The 24501-nt window shown below is 53.5% G+C and overlaps 1 protein-coding gene and 1 long non-coding RNA gene across 2 annotated transcripts in view; one reads left to right on the top strand and one right to left on the bottom strand.

Annotated features, from left to right (window-relative positions):
• IPPK (inositol-pentakisphosphate 2-kinase) overlaps positions 1-20447 on the bottom strand; it is a 48792-nt gene extending 28345 nt beyond the window's left edge. Inside the window, exons 1-6 of the mRNA XM_049635790.1 lie at positions 20114-20447; positions 13636-13683; positions 11959-12054; positions 8866-8932; positions 7140-7261; positions 5959-6048 (exon numbers count right to left, since the gene is read on the bottom strand). Coding sequence (XP_049491747.1) covers positions 5959-6048; positions 7140-7261; positions 8866-8932; positions 11959-12054; positions 13636-13683; positions 20114-20371 — 681 coding nt within the window. The 5' untranslated portion in view covers positions 20372-20447. The remainder of the gene's footprint in view (positions 1-5958; positions 6049-7139; positions 7262-8865; positions 8933-11958; positions 12055-13635; positions 13684-20113) is intronic.
• A 34-nt stretch (positions 20448-20481) lies between these two features.
• On the top strand, positions 20482-24154 carry LOC125927325 (uncharacterized). The gene is made up of 2 exons (XR_007459303.1): positions 20482-21808; positions 22457-24154. It is a non-coding gene; the product is annotated as an uncharacterized LOC125927325 (long non-coding RNA).
• Positions 24155-24501: the final 347 nt, after the last annotated feature.

Below are 24501 nucleotides of genomic sequence, written 5' to 3' on the forward strand. Positions count from 1 at the left end.
TTGTTAGCTAACCTGCCCTACGAGAAATACTAAAGGGAACCCTTCAGGCTGAAATGAAAGGGCACTAAACAGTAACTTGAATCCACATGAAGAAATAAAGAGCACCAGTAAAGGAACTACACAGGCAGGTAAACAGAGAAGACCATGAATTTGTTTGTAACTTTTTTATCCCATCTCCTTGAAAGAATGTCCGCCACACGGTAGGAGGCAATCGGTAGGAGGCAATCGTCAGGAATCTGCAGTAACAAGCACGCTATGTACAAAGACTAACTTGTAAGGGGGAAGCCAACAAAGCCAGGAGGAGCAGAGCCTTCGTACACCAGTGAGATTAACTGGTATTAACTGAGCTAGACTGTTCAGCTTAAGGTGTTCAAGTAACGAGTGACAAGACAGAAAATTAACAACAAAACAGAAGACTTGAACCACACTATAAACCAACTAGACCTCACAAACATCTATAGGACACTCTACCCAACGACAGCAGAATACACATTCTCATCAAGCAAACATGGAACATTCCCAGGGAGACATGAAGTCATGCAAATGTTCTCCAGACTTGGTGGAATAAAATTAGAAATCAATAGCAAAAAAAAAAAAAAAATTGAGAAATTCACAAATACAAGAAATCTAAACACATTCCTAATCATCAATCAGTCAAAGAAGAAATCAACAGGAAAACCAGAAAATTGAGATAGAATGAAAATGCAACATACCAAAATTTATGGGAGGCAGAGAGCAGTGCTTACGTGGAAATTTATACTTGTAAACACCTATATGAAAAAGAAGAAAAATCCCAAATCAATAACCTAATTTTCTACGCAAACTAGAAAAATAAGGCCAACCTAAATCCAATGCAGACAGAAGGAAGGAAATAGTAAAGATGAGAGCAGAGACAGATGAAATGGAGAACAGGGAGAAAAATGAAGAAAGTGAACAAAACCAAAAGTTGTTTCTCTGAAAAGATCAACAATTACTATAATCCTTTCGCCGGATCAAGAAAAATGACTACAAACAGAAATAAAAGAAAGGATGTTACTTAACCTTGCAGAAATAAAAAAAGAATTTTAGAAGAATACTATGAACAAATCAGATGAAATGCACAAATTCTTAGAAACACACCACATCAAAATTGAGTCAGGAAGAAAGAGAATCTAAACAGAATAGTAAGAGTGGCACTAAATCAGCAACCAAAAATCTTCTGACAAAGGAAAACCCAGAACCAGATGGCTTCACTAGTGAATTCTAACCAAATGATTAAAGAATCAACACCAATACTGAAACTCTTACCAAAAACTAAAGAGTACAGAGAAGGAAACACTTCCTAACTCATTCTATGAAGCCAGTTATCACCCTACCAAAACCAGACAAAACATCACCAGAAAAGAATACTTCAGGCCAATTATCTCTTAAGAAAAAATCCTCAACAAAAACTAACCTAATTTAGCAGCATATTAAAGGAATCATACACCTATAATGAAGTGAGATTTATCCCAGAAATACAAGGACGGTTCAGCATACGCAACCATAAGAGACCACATTAACAGAAAGAACAGCACACTTTCTGGTCTTCTCAGTTGACACAGGGCAAAATCTAACATTCTTTCATGATTCACAAAAAAAAAGGGGGGGGGGGCAAAAAAACTCAAAAAGATCACCTATGGCCAACGCACAGAGAACATCACACTCAGTAGTGAAAAACTGAAAGCTTCTGCCTAAGATCAGGAACAAGATAAGGATGTCCACTCTTGTTTCTACATAAAATTGTACTGCAAATTCTAACCTGAGCAATTAGGGAAGAAAATCAAAGAGCACCCAGATTGCAAAGAATGAAGTAAAACTATCCTTATTTGCAGATGATCTAATCACACATACAGAAAACCCTGAGAAACCACCACCACTACCACCAAAAAAAAAACAAAAAACAAAAAACCAGAGCAAATAAACAAGTTCATCAAGGGTGACAGGATAAGGTATCAATATACAAAAAAACAACTGCATTTCTCCCCTCACGCCCATTAGAATGGCTACTATGAAACACAGACAAAAAGTGTTAGTGAGTGTGCGGGGAAAGTGGAACCCTTAGGTACCGTGGTAGGAATGGAAAATTGCACAGCCGCTGTAGACAGCAGCGTGGTGGTTCCGTGTAATTACAACCGGAACCACCACATGACCAAAAATTCTACTTCTGGATACACCCTCAAAAGAATTGAAAGCAGAATCTCCAAGAGAGATTTACACACCCACGTTCACAGGAGCACTGTTCACAAGAGCCAAAAGGCAGAAGCAACCCAGTGTGTGTCACTAGAGGAATAGATTAAAGATGTGCCATATACATTCAAGGGACTATTATTCAGCCTTAAAAGGGAAGGAAATTCCGACATATTTCACAACATGGATGAACCTTGAGGACCTAAGTGAAATGAGTCAGTCACGAAAGAACAAATACTGTATATGATTCCACTTTCACAAAGTAGCCACAGCAGTGAAATTCAGAGACAGAAACTAGGACGACAGCTACTGGGAGCTGAGGAAAGGAAGAAGTGTGAGTGATTTAATGAGGACAGAGTTTCAGTTTGGGAAGATGAAAAAGTTCTGGAGACGACGGTGGTGACGGTTGCACAACAACGTACCTTAATGATTAAGATGGTAAATTTTATGTGTATCCTACTACAATTCAAAATATATATATATATATTTAAAAAACCCATTATATTTCTATGCAATAAACAACCTGAAAATGAAATTAAAAAAAAACAAAACATTTACAACAGCATCCAAAATAATAAAACACTTAGGAATAAATTTAACAAAACAAGTATAAGGCTTACACGCTGAAAACTATGAAGTATCACTGCACGAAATTAAAGACCTAACCAAATGGAGGGGCGCCTGGGTGGCGCAGTCGGTTAAGCGTCCGACTTCAGCCAGGTCACGATCTCGCGGTCCGTGAGTTCGAGCCCCGCGTCAGGCTCTGGGCTGATGGCTCGGAGCCTGGAGCCTGTTTCCGATTCTGTGTCTCCCTCTCTCTCTGCCCCTCCCCCGTTCATGCTCTGTCTCTCTCTGTCCCAAAAATAAAAAAAATAAAAAAATAAAAAAAAAAAACATTGAAGACCTAACCAAATGGAAAAACATCCCGTGTTCATAGAACATTAATACTGTTAAATCAAGGTGGCAATACCTCCCAAATTGATCTGCAATTCAATAGAATCCCTACAAAAACTCCCAGCTGGTTTATTTGAGGAAAGTAAGAAGCTAAAGGCATCTAAATTGGAGAAAAAAAACCCTCTCTTCACAGATGGCAAGATCCTATACATAGAAAATTCTAAAGAATCTGTAAGAAAGACACTCAGCAAAGTTGCTGGGTACAAGATCAACATACAAAGATTAGTTGTGCTTCTATACACCAGCAATAAACAATCTGAAAATGAAATTAAAGAAGCAATTCCATTTACGACCGTACTTAACAACATCCTAAAAGAATATCTAGAAGTAAATTTAACCAAAGTGGTAAAAGACTTGCACGCTGAAAGCTACAAAACATTGCTGGAAGAAATTCTGAAAGACCTAAGTAAGTGGAAAGACAACCTGTGTTTGCGGACTGTAAGTCTGAATGTTGCACTGCCCCAAGTGATCTACAGGTTCCTGCAATTTCTGTCAAAATTCCAATAGTCTTTTTTTGCAGAAATGAAAAATCCAATCCTCAAATTCAGATGCGACTCTAAGGAGTCCCAAAAAGCCAAAAATCTTGAAAGAGAAGAACAAAGCTGGAGGACTTGGACTTCCTGATTTTAAAACTGACTACAGTGGAGAAACGGGAACCCTCCTGCACTGTTGGTGGGGATGCAAACTGGTGCAGCCGCTCTGGAAGACAGTTGGAGTTTCCTCAAAAAATTAAAAATAGACCTACCCTGTGAGCCAGCAATAGCACTGCTAGGAATTTACCCAAGGGACCCAGGAGGGCTGATGCACAGGGGCACCTGTACCCCAATGTTTATAGCAGCACTCTCAACAATAGCCAAATTGTGGAAAGAGCCGAAATGTCCATCAACGGATGAACGGATAAAGAAATCGTGGTTTATATACACAACGGAGTACTACGTGGCAATGAGAAAGAATGAAATCTGGCCTTTTGTAGCAACGTGGATGGAACTGGAGAGTGTGATGCTAAGTGAAATAAATCAGGCAGAGAAAGACAGATACCATATGTTTTCACTCATATGTGGATCCTGAGAAACTTAACAGAAGACCGGGGGGGAGGGGAAGGGGAGAAAAAGTTACAGAGAGGGAAGGAGGCAAACCGTAAGAGACTCTTAAATACTGAGAACAAACTGAGGGTTGATGAGGGGTGGGGGAGAGAGGAAAGTGGGTGATGGGCATTGAGGAGGGCACCTCTTGGGATGAGCACTGGGTGTTGTATGGAAACCAATTTGACAATAAATTATATATAAAAAATAAAAACTAAAAACAAAAAATCTTTAGCGGCACTTAAAAGAAAAAGAACTTAAGAAAACTGACTACAAAGCTAGAGAAAAAAAAAAGTGTGATAGTGGCAGAAGGACAGACATATAGGCCACTGGAACAAAACAGAGAGCCCAGAACTAAACCACCACATTTACAGCCAAAAGATCTTCAATAAGGAAGCCAAGACCATTCAGTGGAAAAAGGGCAGTCCTTTCAACAAATGGTGCTGGGAAAACTGGAATTAAATGCAAAAGAAAACTGGACGCTTACCTCACTCCATGTATAAAAATTAACATAAAATCGATCAAAACCTTAGAGCAAAAGCTTCGCGACCTGGAATTAGACAATGATTTGACTATGACACCAAAAGCACAGGCAACAAAGAGAAAACAACATATACTTTAGTGAAATCAAAAATTTTTGTACATCAGAGGATGTTATCAACAGAGTGTAAAGACAACCGACAGAATGGGAAAAGATACTTGCTGATCACATATCTGATAAAAAAATTAATATCCAAAATATATGCAGAACCCCTAAAACTCAACAACAAAAATTAACCTGATTCAAAAATGGGCAAAGGACTTGAACCAATGGATCTCAAAAGAAGACATACAAATGGCCAACAAGCACGTAAAAGATGTGCAACATCACTAGCCGTTAGGGAGACGCAGGGGAAACCACAGTGAGGCACCGCTTCGTACCCCGAGGACTTCCTACAATCACAGGCAAGCACTGAAGATGTGCTGAGGATGTGGAGAAACTGGAACCTTCAGATGTTGCTGGTGGGAATACAAAATAGTGTGAGAGCCATGGGAAATAGCTCGACGTGTGCTCGAAACGTTTGCTCCAGAAATTTCTCTCAGACCCAGCAATTCAACCCAGAAGAACTGAAAGCCGTGACTCAAACACGGACATGCACACGCACGTTCACAGCAGCCGAAGGGTAGAAACAACCCACATGACCATCAGGAGACGAATGATAAACGAGGCGTCCCCAGACAGCGGAACAGCGTTCAACCGCGCCACAATGTGGACGAACCTCAAAACCGTGACACTCAGGGGAAGAAGCCAGTCACGGGAGGCCACCGGGTATGGGATTCCATCTACAGGAAATGTCCAGGGCACGTCCACAAGGGCAGGTGTTGGCCGGGGGATGGCGGGACAGGGGCCTTAGGGAGTCACTGCTAACGGGGACACGATTCTCTGTGAGCTCATGAAATTATTCTGGAATTCGAATAATGACGGCAGCACCATCATGCGAACTTACTAAAACCCACCGAACTATACACTTCACGTGGGTGAACTGAAGATATGTGAGCTATACCTCGATTTGAAACAAAGCGAACATGAACTACTTGCAAAAGAAAAAGTAAATCAGATCAGAAGTATCTGTTTTTTCACTCGTCGGGTGACTCCGGGGGGGTCCCACCATGGGGCCAGCGCCCCCACCCGAGGCTCTGTGCACAGAGACCGTGGGCCGGCCGCGCTTCTCACCTTGAGGTGCTGGTGCATGCAGTAACGGCACACTTTGTGCTTCACCTCGTGCGTAACGTCACCGGAGAAAGGAATAAACCCACATTTTGGCTGCAAAATAAACAAGTAAGGAAGAAAAAACTGTTTAGGGACAAATCACATACCTTTCAGGGGACAAGATAATGGAGGGTGATGCCCGGGAGAATCAGGTATCACATCCCCCAGAGTCGCTATTGTCCACGGCCCCGTGGGGAGCAGACACCTCCCTCATCACATCAACAGCTCTGCCGCCACAGAATCCGAGGCCAGAACCCTCACTGGGGAGGCCAGAGGTGCCTCAATCGCTGACCAGACGGACAAAGTATAACACACCGTGACACGAGGTGACAGCAATGCCTGGAGGAATGGGTCTGCCCCGGCTCCCACCCAGCAGAACCCTCGCTCCCTCCGCCCCAGCTCCCACCCAGCTCCTAACAGCGGAACCCTTGCTCCCTCGGACAAGACGGAGCGAACGGGAAGCCCCTCGGACAACTGGGAAGCTCCCAGGATATCTGCTGCAACACTGGCTGCCTTTCAAAACCACAGTTCCAGGGCAGGACTGTCAGGACTCAGTGTCGGGGCTCAGAAGGCTGGCTGTCATCTGAGACCCCGGGATGCTCACCCTCTGAAGGGACAAGCAGAGCAGCCAGGGTGACCCCAAAGGCCCCGCCACAGAGGTTCAGAGGAAGGAGATAAAACGATGGCCTGGGACACCCGGGAGGCTTCCCTAGGGACACGTGGGCACACTGGGCAGCAGAGATGAAGCCAGGGCCTGGCCCTTCTCCAGGGGTCACGGCCCTCTGCTGGGCGCACAGACCAGGGCTCTGAAAGTCACGCAGGCTTCTGTGCCTCTTCCTTCTGGTGGCCACCGGCCAGGGCCTGCCCCCGGCTGGCTCCATGTCCCAGCAGCAGGCACGGGCCCACATCTGAAGGCCTGGCCAGCGGGGAGAACCGGAGCAGCAAGGCACAGGTGACAGACGTCAGGAGCGGGACGCAAGCCGAATGCACGGAGTTGGGGGTTGGGAAGAGGCCACGAGGCCCGGGGGGGGGTGACCTCAGGAGCTTCTGTCGCAAAGCACGCCCCAGGCAGGCGGCCCGCACATTTACAACCTGGACCCCTGTTCCCTCCCCTCCCCGACCAGCTCCCCTCGATAAAAGTTCACCTTGATCTCTACACACAGAATCGGCCGGTGCTCAACAAAACGGTAAGTCTGAAGTCGGGCTAAATTGGGAAGGCACAACGCGTAGCCACTGAGGGTGTCCAGGTCCTTGTCACAGCGGGATTCTGAAAGACAGAGCCGGGAAAAGACCGGAGGATCGGCACAGAATAGAGGAGACAGCCCATAGCGACTCGGTGGACTCCTGGGAGGAGGGGCCGGCCCTGCCCGAGAGAGGCCTTGGCCTCGGACTCCTGGGAGGCCCTCGAGGCTTCATGCCATCCTGCCTGAGGAGTGTCCCTGCTTATCTGGGACTCCACCTCCAGGCTGGTGCCACTCCTCCGGTGCGTGGTCACACCTTGTTGCCAGGAGAAACGGGCACTGTGCACCCAAGTCGCACAAGCAGGACGCCTGGGAGTTCGCGCTGGGTCTCTCAGATGGCCGTCTGGGTGTGACCGAGTCCCTCAGTGCGTGAAGCCGTAGCCATGAGGACAACAGGGAGCTCCAGATCCTTCTAGCGAATCATCGGACCCGGGGTTGTCCTGGGGACCCCGAAGGTGCAAGCATCCTCAGAGGTAGGGGTGGTCTTGGGGACCACCCCATCTCTGCGACTCCCCCTTCCTTGCACAACCAGTCCTTCGGGGCCCTCCAACACCCCCACTTCCTCAGCGCCAACCGCACCACACGCCTCCGGACCCCAGGGGGCGTCAGCTTTCCTCTGTTCACATCAGGAGGCCAGTTTCAAGTCGCCCTTACTTATGACTGTCTGGTAGGACCAGTTTAATTGGTAATTAAAATGATGACGTAGAGCCTTAGGGCAAGCGTCAGACCACCCTTGTCTAAAGGAGAGCAGCCGAGGGCGCCTGCGCGACTCAGTCGTTAAGCACCTGACTTCGGCTCAGGCATGAACTCACGGTTCATGAGTTCGAGCCCTGCATCAGGTGAACACGAGCCCTGGTGGAGCCCCACTTCTCTCTCCCCCCCCCCCCACCCGCGCGCCCCCTCTCTCTCTCTCTCTCTCAAAAAAAGTAAGAGAATAAAAAAATAAAGGAGAGCAGCCAAAACCCAGTCCTGGCTCTGGGGCGGCTTCCCCTCGGCAGCCCTTTCCACACTGGGGGTCCTGCTCTTCACAGCGCCCCAAAGCAGGGGCTCCCGCGCACAACCTCCGCGTCTGCTTTCTCTTTCCTAACCCCAGGATGGGAGGCGGGCCTCCGGCACACCTGAACCGCTTGTTCCAGGAGGGGGCAGGACCGGCCTCAACACCGGGGACGTCACCCCTGGTCTCTGCCTGGAAGGAAGAGCTCTGACGGGGCTACTGTCGCCACCACCGCGAGCAAGAGCGGGAAGGCGCGGGAGGCCGTGGGGAGAGGCCGTCGCCCACGGAGACGCGCGTCTGTGCGCTTCCCGCAGGGAATAAGCGGGCACGTGGATTCTAGCGGCCGGGAGCAGGCCCTCCCACGGGCCCTGCAGCCACCCTCCCTGCCTGGAGTCCCTCCTCTTCCTCCCGCTCCTCTTCTCCCAGGTGCGCTTCCCGGGTCACACACTGTCTGCGACCACCGAGCGTCTGGTGCCCAGAATCGTCTTCATGAGCTCGTAGGACTCCTACCCGAGGGTGGTGTTTCTGGCAACAGAGCTGCTGAAAACAACATCTACCCGACACAAGTCACAGGTCAAACTCTTCTCAAATGGAATATTTAAGTTACCAACAAAATGTAGAAGCCGGAACGCTTACCTGGTCTTTCAGACTGTATCTTTAAACAAAGCTGTTTCACGAAATCTAAAGGCAGCTGAACCACCTCCTGTGAGAACAAAGACAACATACTCAGTGCACCGCACGACAGTGGGAATGGACCTAGTGCCGCAGAACCGCACACGCTCAAAAACAGTTAAAATGGCACATCTCATGCTACGAACACTGTATCACATTGAAAAACCATTCAGTATGCGGATTCAGGAATAAAAGCTGCTCTATTATTTAAAGGACACGACCAGATGAAAGAGACGCGACAGGCCAGCCTCAGAGCACTAGCTTCCACAGTGGGCGAGCCACCCCGGCCACCGTGACCGGGAACCGAGGGGGGTGTGCTCACCCGCTGGGAGAAGCCATCGGAGCCCCCGGGAGCTCGGGGAACAGCCAGGGGAGCGCGGGGAACAGCAGATGTAGCAGTCCAGGCCCCCACGTGGAACTACATTTCTTTACACAACTTTGAAGCCCCAATTTTATTTTTTTTTTCAACTTTTTTTTTTTTTTTTTAATTTATTTTTGGGACAGAGAGAGACAGAGCATGAACAGGGGAGGGGCAGAGAGAGAGGGAGACACAGAATCGGAAACAGGCTCCAGGCTCCGAGCCGTCAGCCCAGAGCCTGACGCAGGGCTCGAACTCACAGACCGCGAGATCGTGACCTGGCCGAAGTCGGACGCTTAACCGACTGCGCCACCCAGGCGCCCCTGAAGCCCCAATTTTATAACGAACTCTATCTTGGGCACCCTGAACACTTGGCTACATTTTACCAACCCTTGATTCAAACTCCTGGATCAGCGTGAACCACGTCATCCTGCCTGACGGACGGACAGATGGATGGCAGGTGGCCAGCACCTGCACAAAGCACTAACTTAAGAAGAACTACGGTTAAGACCACACAATTCCTCTCCCGGAAGTCTAAGTTGGAAGACGTGGCCACACCAGGTTCCCCGTTGATGGGCTTCTGCCCTCGAAGGAATGCAGGGACGGCTGCAGGGATGGACAAAGAGGCAGAGGCAGGGTGGGGAAGGCGGCTGGCAGAGAAGCAACTTGTCCAGTCTTCCAGAAGCTTCCCTAGGAGAACAGCATCCCCTCACTAACCATGTGGCCAATGCTTCCATCACATCACGTTCAAATGCAAGTTGAGGCCGCCCTAGTGGCACTCACTTTGGGAAGACCAGGCCCACAAAAGCAAGACAACTACTTTAAATTCCATCAGCGTCTCAACCATCCATGGTACCGAGGACGCAAACCCCTGAAGGCACAAGGGGAACAGCCTCGTCCCTGTTTCCCAACCTCCAGCTCCTGTGGAGACAGGCCCAGACCAGTCCCCAGACCAGCCCCTGTCCACACGCAGGCTGATGACCGGAGTCAGCAGTCCCACGTACCCACGCCAGTGACTGGTGTCAGTGGTCCCGCCCACACACACACACACACACACCGGAGACCGGTGTCAGTGGGCCTATCTACACACACGCTGGTGTCGCCTGACGGTGGCCTCATGCAGCCCGTCCTGTGCGGACCCCAGCTCCAAGGGAGAAAAAGCAGGCTGTGTCTCACTCTGGCAGGGTCTCCAGGCAGAGGGGGTATGCAAGTGGGATGGATGCTCCCAGGATGTGACCCTGTGGGCTCACACTCTCCCAAAGGCCCGTCCACTGTGCACAGACAGAAGCAAACGGGGAGACAGAGCACCGCGTGAGCCCCGATGCTGTTCCTACCTACCAGGCCGCTGTCGGCTGGGACCCTGAGCTGCCACCGCCCTCACTGCTGACCCTGCCTGGGAGAAAACGTCCAGAGCTCCCCCAAGAGCTGCAGGACAGAGAAATGCCCCGTCCTCAAGAAGAAAGCTGGCAGTCAGCACACCCACGTTCACTCAGAGACCGTCCAGGCCGCTCACAGACGCAGGGCTCTCACAGCCACGGGCTTCAGGCCTTCACAATTCAACTGGACAGCCGGGGACCTCAGCAGGGGCGGTCCCAGCCCCGGGACCTCTTGCCCCTTTGTGGCCCCACGCTGCCCGGGGACGCCCCTGGAGGCCAGCAGGAAGCTGTGAAAAGGACAGGTCATCTCTCAGATCATGAGCCTGGGAAGCCAGGGCCAGGTCAGAGCAACACTCAGAGCCCTTCAGTGAGCCCACATCAGGAGGTGCTGAGGCCCCCAGCCAGCAGCCGGCTCCACGGTGGCGTCAGCCTGGAAGGGGGTCCACAGCCCTGACGGACCCCCAGCAGCACCGACAACACGTCCCAAGCTGTCAGGGGACCCACTTAGAGGACGTTGTGCCTTAAGTCTACTCGGTCAGGCAACCCTTACACCTCAACCTCCTCTCTACCTCCTCGGTGCCGGCTTCTCAGGATGAGCTCAAGCCACAGTATTTGCAAACAGAGGCCGCACTCTCAGCTCCGAACCACAGGGCTCCTGTCGGTTCAGGGCCCTGCTCTCCGAGAAGCAGCGCCAGGCACCGTGACACGTGAGGATGGCCGCCCCCAGGCAGGGGACGGACGCCACCTGCTGAGGGCCGCCAGGACGAAGGGCCGCCGTGGCTGCCTCAGTGCCCCCTCCTGCGTGTCCCAACATGACTTCGTCTGTAACAGGCACCCCTTGGCAAGAAGCAGCAGCAAGAGCCAGCAACACAGACCACCCAAGGGCAGTGGGAGGCCATCATGCCACACGGGCCTCAGCCAGGCTTTCCCAAGAGGCAGGTCACACACATCCCCAGCGTGGGGGCCCCACTCCTCCCCAACTCACTTGAGGGACCACCAGCAGCAGAGGGCTCAGCGATGCTTCTGGATCTCTCTCGAGACCCTCACCAAGCTGGAGCCCCCCGTGACAGCAGGGTGGCAGGGACCAGGGGTCCCAGCAAATGGGGACCTCACGCGGTCTCTCTGAACCTCAGGCTGGTCGTCTAGAAGATGGGAACACTACCTGCTCTGTGCTCACACACAGCACAGAAGAAAAGCACTGGGAAAGCAGACCACAGGGCTGTCCGGAAGCACAAAGGTCCAGACTATGCTTGAGAAGCTGGTGTTACGGACACAGAGCGTGTGAACGCAGACTTCGTGACCGTGTACGTGAAAGTCACTTACCCCACAGTGGACGTAGTTCTCCCCCAAAAACTCTTTCATGACATTTTTGCTGAAGTCCACTATGTTCTGTAGGTGCTGAAATATCTCTTCTGAGGCCTGTAATGGACAAGCACAGGGGAGCCTCAATGACCGGGGCCTCCGAGGGAGCAAACAGCACCACGCACACGCCAGGCGCCCTGGCTCAGGAGGAAGGCGAGCCTCGCCGGTGACCACCGGACCCCCCAGAGCTCCCGTCCCACAGCCCCACAGACTCCACACCATCCACCCAAGAACCACGTCTGTCCCTCGCCCTCCTCCCACCCGGGACTCCTGTGGATCCCACCAGCGGCCCAGGTGCGCCCTCTGAGGAACACAACTTTGAAAATCTGTCACGGCCAAAAATCACCGGGTGTTTACATTTCGGTCCTCAGCATCTAGATGTAGATAGAGTAAGTACGTCCTCCCCAGCCAGAGGCTCGTGACGCGCCCGCAGGCTGTGAGGTTTGGGGGAGAACAGGTTTCCGACCCAAGGCAGCAAGTCCGAGGTGGACGGCAGGGTCCTGGCAGGGGGCCGGGAGGCGGCCGGGGCTCTGGGAAGCTTCTGGACGGAGCTGCCACGGCCTGCAGCGGAACCACACGCGACAAAGAGCCGCGGGCCCTCGGGGTGGCACCCTACAGCTGCAGCCACAGAGCTCCCGACAGAAAGCTCTTCTTGTCAGGACTGTCACACACAGCTCTCCACCCTAACGTGACTGGTGCCACGTCGTACCGCTCAGAAAATAAAGGCAAACTGTTGCCTTCAGAGACGCTGCCTCGGTGAGTCTGAGCGGGGAAAGCGGAGGGAGGCATCCAGAGAATGCTGGCCTTTCCACAAGCTTCGGGCGCCTCAGGGGTGGCGGGCGGGGGAGGAGGCTGCCTGGAGAACGTTCTAGCTTCCACTCAGATCTGCTTGGATCCCACAGGAACAGACCACCATGTGTTCTGCTTGCAGCAGCGGAGGCAGGAAAACGCCCTCCTGCCTGGGGCCGCCTTCCTCCACACAGACCACGCCGTCCCTAGGCCCCGGGCAGCCCCGGCTCTCCCCCTCGGTCCCCTTCTCTTCTGCGAGGCCAACCTCACTTCCACAGCCGCCCACCCCACCTCCCCGGACTCTTCCTGCCCCAGACGAGCACGGACTCTGCGCTCCCGCTCCCCCCGCCACCCGCGTGGACGGGATCCCCCGACAGGCACAGCTGCTCCCCCGCTGGAGGGGGACACTCGCTGCTACTGGGGGCGGCGGGCAGGCGACAGAGCAGCACCAGCTTCCCTCGGCCCAGATGACTCGGCGAACGGAAACCTGGCGCTCCACCTGAATGGCCTGTCGTGACTTGTCACGCTGCCTGCGGGCATCACCAACTCCGCTTTCGTGGCTACACTCCCAAAGATGGGGAGATGCAGCCAGCGGAGTGGCAAAGCCGAGCCCTGGCCCTGGGTGTCCCAGCTCAGCACCCAGGGCCCTCCCAGGGCACCCATGGTGACCCGGGCAGGTCAAGACGCTGGCCGTGAGGGAACTGGGGACACCCCCACTTTCTGCACCGAGAGCCTGTGTCACATTTAGATTTCTACAGTTAGCACTAATACTTCCACGTCAGAAAAAAAATTCAGTGTTTTCTTAATGAACTGTTTTAACGACTGGGTGGGCAAACCCACCAATCTTACCTTCTTCCTGTTTGGAGGAAACTTCAGGAAACGCAGCACCACACAACGCTATCGGAAATAAAACAAAGTTTGGTCAGTGCCCACCCGAAGCCTGGGGTCGGGGGATGGCTGTGGGGAAGGGGCTGGAGGCCCCGTGCCCCCGGGGAGGCAGGAAGGGAGCCGGCACTGGGTCACAGGGCAGGCAAGAAAACCTGGCTCCCCCGGGCCAGCCAGCTCACCCCCAGGAATTAATCTTATAAAAGTAACTAGGGTGCAGAGAAGATTCTAGCTACTGCGTGCGAAAGGATGACGTATAGTTCCAAATAAAAGGGAAACGACCCACCCGGCCAACAACAGTGACGAGGCTAAACACAGCAGGAGGCCTTCCAGACAGTGGGACGAGGTGCTGCAGTTTATGGGAGACGGAGGTCCCTGCTCACAGACACACGTGCGGCCACCACCCACTCGGAAACGGGAAAGGTTACAGGACAGGCCTTATAAAGGAACCCAGTTTTATAAACATGTTCGTACACGTCTGTGTAAACAAACACGGGTAAGAGGGGATGTATGGGTACCGTTCCACCCGTGTCAAGTTCAGAAGCGAGTAAGACCAAGATCTGGTGAACGTGCCTCAGGCGGGTGGGACTGTTCCTGAAAAACATTCCAGTAGGGGCTGGTCATGGGATTACGGGTCCATGTGCTTTGTGATATGTAGCTACATACACACCGACGACTGAAGCACTTTTCTAGAGGATTGCTACCCTTCATTTTTGAAAGTTTATAAAATATTTTATTATGATTTACTTATTCTTTGAGAGAGAAAGAGACAAGGCACGCACATGCATCTGCGGGGGAAGGGCAGAGGGAGGGAGAGAAAGAATCCCAAGCGGGTTCCAAGCTCTGGAAGGAGTCCGACACAGGACTCAATCCCACAACCCTGGGATCATGACCTGGGCCGAGATCAGGAGTCGGACACTTAACCAACTGAGCCACCCAGGAGCCCCACAAAATAAAAGTTTTTAAACAAAGTATATGCACACTCAGCTTGTATGAAAAAGTCCAGAAGGACTCAACACTGGTGACAGTGTCTCCAGGGAGCAACAAGTGGACAATGTCTTAACGTCAAGGACCAAGCACCGGGAAAAAGGAGAGAAAGGGACAGGCTGCGGAGCCGAGGGCCACACCATTCACATCCTTGAGGACACCACGTTGAGAGTCTAGGATCTTCGCAAGCTGAAAATCAAGCCAACAAACAGAGGAGTGACACACGCACACTCAACCACCTCAAAGCCCAAAGTGAAGGCCACCACTTGTCACAAACGGAGGACAAATACTGGCTGCTTCGAAGGCCCCAGGTGGGGCGGAGCAAACGGCCTGGGAGACACGCCTGGGGCCCTGAGAACCCATCTCGGCCATCCCAACGCTGGACGGCCAGCCCAGCACAGGTGCGGGGACTCTGGCTGCCCAAGGGGCCTGCAGCCTCGAGCGCAGGGTGAAGGTTTTCCACGTATTTGTGCCGTAAAGTTGAGTGAGAAAGCAGGAAACGAGACAGACACAAAGGACTCTTCAACCAGTAAAAGCACATCATGGAAGGAAGTACACCAAAGTGGTTAACAAAAATTATTTTCTGAGTGGGAAAATTCTGGATGTTTTTCACCTTCTTCCCTCCGGTATTCTGTATTTTATGGGGCAGTAACTGGTATCAGATAAGAATCAAAGAACACAAAAAACAACGCACCACGAGGGACAGCTGCCCTCGTGAGGCCCGAGGGAGGGAGGCTGCAGGTGGGATCAAGGCAGGTGACACCAAGGACGGGCCCAGGCCGGGTCTTCCACCGGGGAGAGGAGGTGGCCCAGGACAGGCCAAGAAGAGCAGACAACTTCTAAGGGAAGGAGCAAGAAACACCACAACGGGAAGACTTGCCCTTCGGGGGGCCGCCCCAGCTGCCGCTGCTGGTGACATCCCCAGCCCCCAGGGTGCCGAGGGGATGAGAGCCAGGACAGGTGCTGGGCTGACAGCCTCGCAGAGTGGATGGCACCGAGACACGTCACCGAGGGGAACCAGGATGCCACGGGGAGGCCAGACGGGAAGGACACACGGGGACAGAAGGGGCCTGCACCGGGCAGGACGCTTTCCCTGCCAGGCTTGGGCTGCCTCTTCTGGACCCACAGATGCCACAGCACTGATGTGGTGGCGGAGGTGTGAGCCCAGCTGACACCTGGGGGCACACCTGGGGGGCTGCGATGGAAGGGGTGCTCAGGTGACCTCTGTGAAGATGCAAAGGCCGACAGCCCGAAGAGAAGCGGAGGACTGGTAAGGCAAACCCCAGCTGCACAGGACACACAGTGAGGGTGTCACACAGAAGCACTAGCAAGTCCGTGGGTGGCCTTCAAGGCCCCGGACCCTCCAAGGCCACATGAGCACGGAGCAGGTGTGCAAACACACACAGCCAGCATGACCCCGTACTACAGACTGATCCTTCTGCAGGTGACACAGAAACCTTCCTGCTCAGCAGGGCAGCTGCTGTCCTGACTAGGAGGAAGAAGCGGGCACAGGCATGGGCGGGAAGCCACCAGGCCCCCGGGGGAGACCAGGCCTAGACCACACACACCCGTGCCCCCCAGGCAGAGCGCAGCTCACCAAGGTCAGGGCTGGCAACCACCAAAGGGAATACCATTTGGAAATGACAAATCCTAACCATCTGACTGCAGGTGACCTTGGGAATAACCACAGACAAGGCCCCACGCAGGGCTCTCTGACGAGGCCTCACCTGGCCGAACATCAACCTGAACAGATACCATTAAAATTCCAAATAATGTTACTTGTTAAAAAAAAAAAAATACTAGAGGCAAAAACTTCAGACTCTTTGAACTGGATTCAGCAGAAAATGACAGGGGAGTGGCCCGGGACTTGGGAATGTGTCCCATTCAAAAGAGAGAGAGAGAGAGAAAGAGGAAGAGAGAAAGACAGAAAACCAGAACAACTCTCACCTGCCTGCACACTCCCCATTAGGAAGGGTGACACACAAACCAGAAACCCTGAACATGAGGCGAGAAGACAATCAGATGCCCTGACTGCTGGGACCTCACATCCTCAGGACCCGGATGGACCCGGACAGACGCCCAGGACCTCAAAACTATCACAGAGACAGAGGATCCACCACCGTCTGGTCTCAGAAAGGCCGGGACACCTCAGGAGGCAGAAACGAGCGCTTCCCTCGTACTTCTGTAGGAGACCCTCACTGGCAGGTCTCTGGCATCACCTCTGTCCACGGAGGAACACATTCCCACAGCTGAGTGTGATGACCCCAAGGCGAGGGACCTGGAGGGCAGCTCACTCCCACCACCGGAGACACTCCAGAGAGGAGTGACGAACCAGACTCTCAGCGACCCACCCGGGACAGCGCAGAGCCAAAGCCCCTGACGAGGTCAGGACAGTGAGTGCGGACAGAAATCCCGGCAGCACGCAGGAAAGCAGCTACGGGCTTCACCACAGCTCCCCGCGAGCAGAAGCGCAGCCACTGGGACAATGACGGCGTCCCTGGGCTACAGCAGTGAAGTGCACGCCCACCGGGGAGCCGCCCTTGCCCAGCACCCCGCCGTAGGGTGGGTGCCTGGAGTCCCACCGGGCAGTCCGCACCCTTGGAGCGGCTGGCGGTGGGGGGGTTTCCACGCCTGGGTGGCCACCGCACAGCTGGACCCGGGGGCGCTGAGCACCAGGCGGAGGGGGCAGACAGCGGGCACCTGGCCCGCTGTGGCGTGGGAGGAGTGATGGGGAAGCTGAGGGCGCCCTGTCTGGAGCTGGCCTACCCTCAGGTCTCCTGCGGCCCAGCCCAAGCGTGTCCCGGTGCCACCGCCCCCCGGCGGCCCACACTCCTCCTCCACGCCCAGGCCACAGTCTACGAGTGCCACACTCCCCCAGCCCTCCCAGCCTGGTAGGCTGTCACCCCACGGGCCTTGGAACTGGCCACCTGAAGGCGCCATGTGTCCTGATGCTGCAGAGGGAAGACGGCCTTGCCACTTGCTGAGGACTTACAGCTCTGCACGTCGACGACGCTCTCCAGAGAAGGAGGGAGAGAAGGCTCTCCCCACCTGGGAGAGCCCCAGCAAGGCCGCCCTCTCCCTTGGGATGAACAAGGTGGAGTCTGGGGAGCAGGAACACATGTTCACCCTCACAGCACACGCACCCTCTCCTAGGGCACAGCAGGGCTCTGTCCTCCTTCCCAGGCCAAGCACAAAGGCCTCCCCACATCCAAGAGGCAGTCAGAACCCTCACTTGGCCGAAACGACGTTCTCCCACAAGACCACTTGTGGTGATAACTGAGGAACTAACACCAAGTGAGCAGAAATGAGCACAGAACAAATTTAGATTTAAAATAAAGCAGGCGGGGGGGGGGGGGGGGGGGGGGGGGGCTCCTGGGCAGCTCTGTCAGTTAAGCATCCAACTCTTGGTTTCAGCTTAGGTCATGACCATGAAGTTTATGAGTTCGAGCCCCAAGACTGGCTCTGCACTGACAGCGAGCCGGCTTGGGACTCTCTCCCTTATCCTGCTGGCCACCTCTCCCCACCCCTCCCCAAGCGCACTCACTCTCAAAATAAATAAACTTTAAAATAAAAAAATAGATAAAGCGTGAAAAGCACAGGTCCAGGGTAGCCTGGTGACTGAGTTGAAAAGGGAAAGGAAACAGAAACACAAGCCCTAAGAGCCAGAGCTATGCGGTGAGGGAGGGGCCCAGCTACCCTGCAGGGTAGTCCTCAGAGGCCAGCGATCTCCCGGCCTGATGTACTTTTACTCCAGATCCAGAACTTGCTCCTTCACGACACACCTTCTGAAACTCGGTCCCTTAGCCCCACTCTAAACGAAGCCTTAGCCTTACATAACATGAAGATACACGACTCGTCCCACTAAGGAATTGGAAGACGGGTGTTTGTTCTGTGAAATGATTCAGGGGTCACTACAATAACCTGACAACAAGAGAGACTTGTGTGGGAATATCCAGGCTTCACCCACCCAGGAACCACCAGGGGCCTAGCGGACACCACAAAGAACAGCTTTAGGTTAGGCCTCACCCCCATTCATCGAAGATCTTGAGCAAAGCCTGCAGTCTCGGTTCTTCTGCTCCCCTCGCTGTGCCAGGGGTAACAAAATGCAAAGGCAGAACAGGGGCCACCTGCGTGGTCACAGCTTGCCCTACAGCTGACCCAGCACACCCAGCGCAGAAACAACTGACAGGCAACCCCCAAAGCCCGCACCAGCCTGTAGGAGCTGCTGGACTGGGTCAGGGCTCTACCCCCAGTCCAAAGGGAGTGACAGTTTTCACTTGCCAGGCATGACTCGCCCAGCTCCCGCTCACCTCATCCTGTACCAACCCCACGACAGGGGTTTTGTTACTAGTTCCGCTCTCCAAATGCAGAAAGGCAGTCTGGGCCAGGCAGCGGTAGAACTGGGACTGTGCCCAGCTCTGCGTGACTCCAATTCCCAAGCTCTTAACACCTCCCCCACCCACCCGCCCGGGCCCGCCCCCGCCCCCGCCTGGCGCCTGGCGCCCGGCGCAACACCTAGGGCCCCTCCCCTGCCCACCACATTCCAGCCTGGTTGTATCAGCAGAACGTCAGGGAGATCTGGGGCTTCACACAAATTCACAAGCTTCTCTTCCTGGATTCACCTTCTTGGGAGTCCTTATTGGACTTTCTGAAAGCCCTCACCGAATTAAGAAAAACAACCCCTTTAAATCCTAGAAGATTTTGGAGAAGAACCTGTGGGCAATACTCCATTATTATTGGCGGCAGCAGCGGCGGGGCAATTCCCTGCGTCTTGAAGGATAAACTCCCTCCGTGCTGGGGGAGAGCACCATCCCGGGCACTTGCCTTCTTCAACCTCTAGAGCTGCGGGGACTCCCATCCCGGCTCCCGCTACCCCCGCGGCTGGGCAGTCGGAGGTGGCACCGCCTGGGGCTGGGGCGAGAGGTGCTACGAGGACGTGGCACTGACCTGGGGGGGGGGGGGGGGGGGGGGCGCGGGGGGCGGGAAACGCACCGAGCAGGACGGGGGTTGCAGTGTTGCTGGGGGGACGCGGAACTACCCAGGGCGGAGGAGGGGGCCCCAGGGGGTCGTGGACCCGAACCCTGGGGGAGTGGGGAGTGTTGCTGGGGGTACGCGGAACTACCCGGGGCAACGAAGGGGGCGCCAGGGGGGTCGTGGACCCGACCCTGGGGGTGGGGAGTGTTGCTGAAGAGATGCAGAACTACCCAGGGCGGGGTAGGGGGTACTAGGGGATCTTGGGCCCGACCCTGGGGTGGGGGTGGGGGGGTGTCAAGGATCCGGATCCGACGGGGGGAGGGGGAGTGTTGCTAGGGGGACGCGGAATTACCCGGGGCGGGGGAGGGGGTGCCAGAGGGTCGTGGACCCGACCCTGGGTAGGGGATTGCTGCTGGGGAGATGCGGAACTACCCCAGGGCGGCGCGATGGCCCGGGACCGCGCCGACCTTCCGCCGCTCACCTGCGCGTGGGCCACCACCAGGCTCTTGTTGCCTTCCCCGTGGTACCCCCATTCATTCTCGTCCATCTTCCCCTCGTCCATCCCCCGGTGCGGCCCTGGCGCCTCACGCGGCCGCGAGCTGGAAACCGCCGGTCCGCCTGGGCAGCAGCCGCCGCCGTCGGGGGGAGGAGCGCCTGTCAGCCACGGCCTCCCCTCGACCCCGCGGCCCCGACTTCCAGGCTCATAGTCGCCGGAAGCCACGCCCACCGTGGCTGCCATGGCCAAGCCGGGCAACTTCCGGGTTTACGCCCGCTTCCCCTCCATTGACCACTACGGTGGATAGGCAGGAGGCCATCTTGGATGCTGGCACATGACTCACTTCCGGAGCGCGGATTTTAGAACAGGAAAGGAGGTTTCCGCCCCGGGCGCCGGAAGTGAGGCAAGCGGGAGGAGCCGGCGGCTCCTCGGCGCCCGGGACCGGCCTGGCCGGGAGTAGAGGTTCGGCGGCCTGGGAGACAGGGAAGACGCGGCCCAGCCGGCGGGCAGCGGGGTGTGCGGGCGAGCTGGCAAGTGGGACGGGGGCGTCCACACAGGCCGGGGGCTATGGCGGTCGGGGGAGTGCGTGGTCCGTGGGCCTTGGACCACCGAGATGTGGAAGCCCCAGTAAGGCACTCGGCGGCTCCGAGCCCCCGCTTCCTTTTCTGTAAAGTGGGATGTGACTCATCTCACATGAGTTATTAATATCACCGTTTGCTCGTTACCCGACGCAGAATCACCCGCAGTCCCACGAGGTAGCGCTCTGTACACTGTACAAACGAGGAAGCGTGGCTCCGAGAGGCGAGTGGACTCCCAAGTGATGCTTTTGCCAGAGGAGTGGGTTTCGTGGACCTTGAGCTCGAGGTTGGGGTTTGAAATCTGCCCCTGCCACGTAACGATGGCGAGGCGGAGGGCAGGTCGCTCCCGGCCTTGGTGTTTCCATTAGGGAAGTGACACTAACGATACCATCTTCTAGAGCTGCAGTCACGGTTAAATTCGATCAGCGGTTCCCAAACTCTTAGTCTCAAGACCACCTTATTCTCTTTAAAAATGAGAGCCTCGGGGCGCCTGAGTGGCTCAGTCGGTTAAGCGTCCGACTTCAGCTCGGGTCACGATCTCGCGGTCTGTGAGTTCGAGCCCCGCGTCGGGCTCTGGGCTGATGGCTCAGAGCCTGGAGCCTGCTTCCGATTCTGTGTCTCCCTCTCTCTCTGCCCCTCCCGCGTTCATGCTCTGTCTCTCTCTGTCCCAAAAATAAATTAAAAAAAAAAAAAAAGTTGAAAAAAAAATTAAAAAAAAAGAGAGCCTCAAAAAGTTTGCTAGTGTGGGTTATATCTATCAATGTTCACCGTATTATAAATGTGAAATTTAGAAGAATACTTTTTGTCTTAAAAATAAACATTATATTCTTAAAAACCTGTATCTCCCAAAAGTACAGAGAAGAGTGGGAATTGTTTTACATTTTTTTAAATCTCCTTAAAGTTTTAAAGACTCATAGAACATAGCTGGATTCTCACATCTGCTTCTGCATGCACTGTTGCAATATACCGCTTTGAAGTATATGAGGAAAATCCAGCCTCAGATACATGGTCCAACAAGGAAAGAGCTACAAACCAACCTCCGAACAGCTTAGAGCACCACCAGACACCTGGCAAGGCCTTGGAAACTGATGAGATGAAGCCGGTGAGTCAGGAAAACAAGCTGATGGCTTTGAGGACTGGCCCAGGTGGAAAGCAGCTCCGAACCCTCCCCAGGGATGGCTGAAAAAGGGGGTAGAAATAGTCCACTCATCAGGGGTAAGTAGTCCCCAGCGGGGAGGGGATGCCCACTCACAGAAGGCCTTCCCACACCCTCATAAGGTCAGGTGACCCTAAACATGTTTGAGATTTTCTCAACATCTGTGACCAGAGTATTAGGATCATATTAAGTATTAAAACATTGCTTTAAGGAAACCTCTGTGGTGCTGAAAATGTTCTGTATCTTGGTGGTATTTTTTTTCAGGGAGCATTTTCTCACAGTGTTTAGAGTTACTAGCATATGGTGATGATGAAAAGATTAAACTTTGGTTTCATGATTTTTTTTTTAATTTTTTTTTTCCAACGTTTTTTTATTTATTTTTGGGACAGAGAGAGACAGAGCATGAACGGGGGAGGGGCAGAGAGAGAGGGAGACACAGAATCGGAAACAGGCTCCAGGCTCCGAGCCATCAGCCCAGAGCCCGACGCGGGGCTCGAACTCGCGGACCGCGAGATCGTGACCTGGCCGAAGTCGGACGCTTAACCGACTGCGCCACCCAGGCGCCCCTCATGATTGTTTTTAAATTCTCCACAGATGCACTGGTGGACCATGCCCACCCCAACCCCAACTTGGTACACCACTGGCTACAGGGAAAGAGAGAGGTGCTTTGAAAGAATGACGGTGGAGTAACAACGTGCAGAAGAGTGGACCCATCTGCAGTGGTTGGAGGAAAAGAAGAAAAGGCTAGAAAAGACACTAGCATTGGGAGAAGTACCTCTTCCTCTATTCAGCCCATGTGGTCTGACTTTTTGTTTTTTTTACCGTCGAGAGGCCAAGCGCCAGCGCACACAAGTGGGGGAGGGGCGGGGAGAGGAGGTGGCTGGAGGAAACACAGAATCTGAAGCAGGCTCCAGGCTCTGAGCTGTCAGCACAGAGCCCGACACGGGGCTCCAGTTTACAGACTGTGAGATCATGGCCTGAGGTGAAGTCGGTCGCTTAACCCACTGAGCCACCCAGACGCTCCTCATTCGGTCTGACTTAAATTAACATAATCCCTAATCTCGAGGCCTTCTAGTGACCTCAGCCTGTGCACAATCAAGAACTATCTTCTCAAGGAATCACATCAACCCAGGGATTGGTTCGGGGGATGCAGAGACGATCCAGGTTCATGCAATGAAGCTCACTCATGTGGCTTGTGTGGGAGTGATCGCGGGGAGAGTCACCCTCAGCTGGGTGGCAAAGAGGCCAGGAGGTCAGCATGTGCTGCCAGCAGCGATCCAGGCACCTCTGATGACAGCAAAAGGAAACGGCTGGGCAGTAGCGAGGATGGAAACACCTGGTGAGCCGAAGGGTCGTGTGCTTCTTGGTTGCTCTGAAGTTTCTGAGTAGTGAACTCCACCTTTTGCTAAAATAATTTGAGTTGTGCTCCTTTCACTCATAACCTGAAGAGCTCAAGCTAATAAGAGGGAGCACTGGGATGGACCAGTCACCTCAGGCAGTGTCGAAGTGAAGCAGAGCCCAGAGGGCCATTGTTAGCAGGGATTCCTGCATGAGGACAGCGTGACTAGGAGCTTCCTACTCCATTTGGTCCCAGCTGTACTCCCACCATGTCCGTGCCTTCTCCTTTTGTGTTTAAAAAGGAAAAGAGATGGGGCACCTGGGTGGCTCGGTCGGTTAAGCGTCTGACTCTTGGTTTTAGCTCAGATCATATCGTGGTTTGGGAGGTGGAGCCCCGCATCGGGTTCTGTGCTGACAGCTCAGAGCCTGGAGCCTGCTCCGGATTCTGTGTTTCCCTCTCTCTCTCTGCCCCTCCCCCACTCGTGCCATGTCTCTCTTAAAAAATAAACATTAAAAAAAGTTTTTTAAAGAAATAAAAAACATTTTAAAAAATGATAAATTTAAGGAGAAAGAAAAACACCAGACTCTAACTGAGGGACATCCCACAGAGTATCAGACCAGGATTCCTCAAGCCATCTGAGACATGGGAGACAGACACACCAGAGGAGCCTAAGGAGATGACACCCCTAAATGCGATGTGAGATCCAAAAAGGATGCTGGTGGGAAAATATTTGGAATTCAGTTAGTAGTAATGAACGAATGTTAATTCCTTCCTCCTGGGAAACAAACCATAGTTAAGTGTGTTAAGCGGGGGGTGCATGTGGGAAGTCAGTAAAATCTCACAATGTTTGTGTAAATCCAAAAGAATTCATTTTTCAGCTTCTTTCAGGATTATATAATTATGTATTTTAAAATGTAAATCAAGTTGGCAAAATAAAAGCAGTCTTCACAGCAGTTGCCTTGGGTGATGGGGAAGGGACAGACAGGACACATGCACTGACAGAGCTAAATTTGGTCACATCAGTAAAAATAGCTGCAGCGAATCCTCTTGGACCCAACTTTTCCATGCCTACAGATTGCCCTACAAAACCCTCAAACAGGCAGCAGTACTGGACGAGTCTTGGTTCCCAGCATGGGCACCTCGGACAGCCTTGGGCTGCACCCACCCACCCAAGCACAAGACCTGGGGGGAGGCTCTGCCACCTGTGTTCCAACAAGTTTCCCAGGTGACTCTCCACCACCAAATTATGGCATACTCAGAAGTCACTCCACCAAATAAGAAAACCAGTTACACTTGTACC

This window comes from Panthera uncia, chromosome D4 (assembly GCF_023721935.1).
Source record: "Panthera uncia isolate 11264 chromosome D4, Puncia_PCG_1.0, whole genome shotgun sequence".
NCBI classification, from domain to species: domain Eukaryota; kingdom Metazoa; phylum Chordata; class Mammalia; order Carnivora; family Felidae; genus Panthera; species Panthera uncia.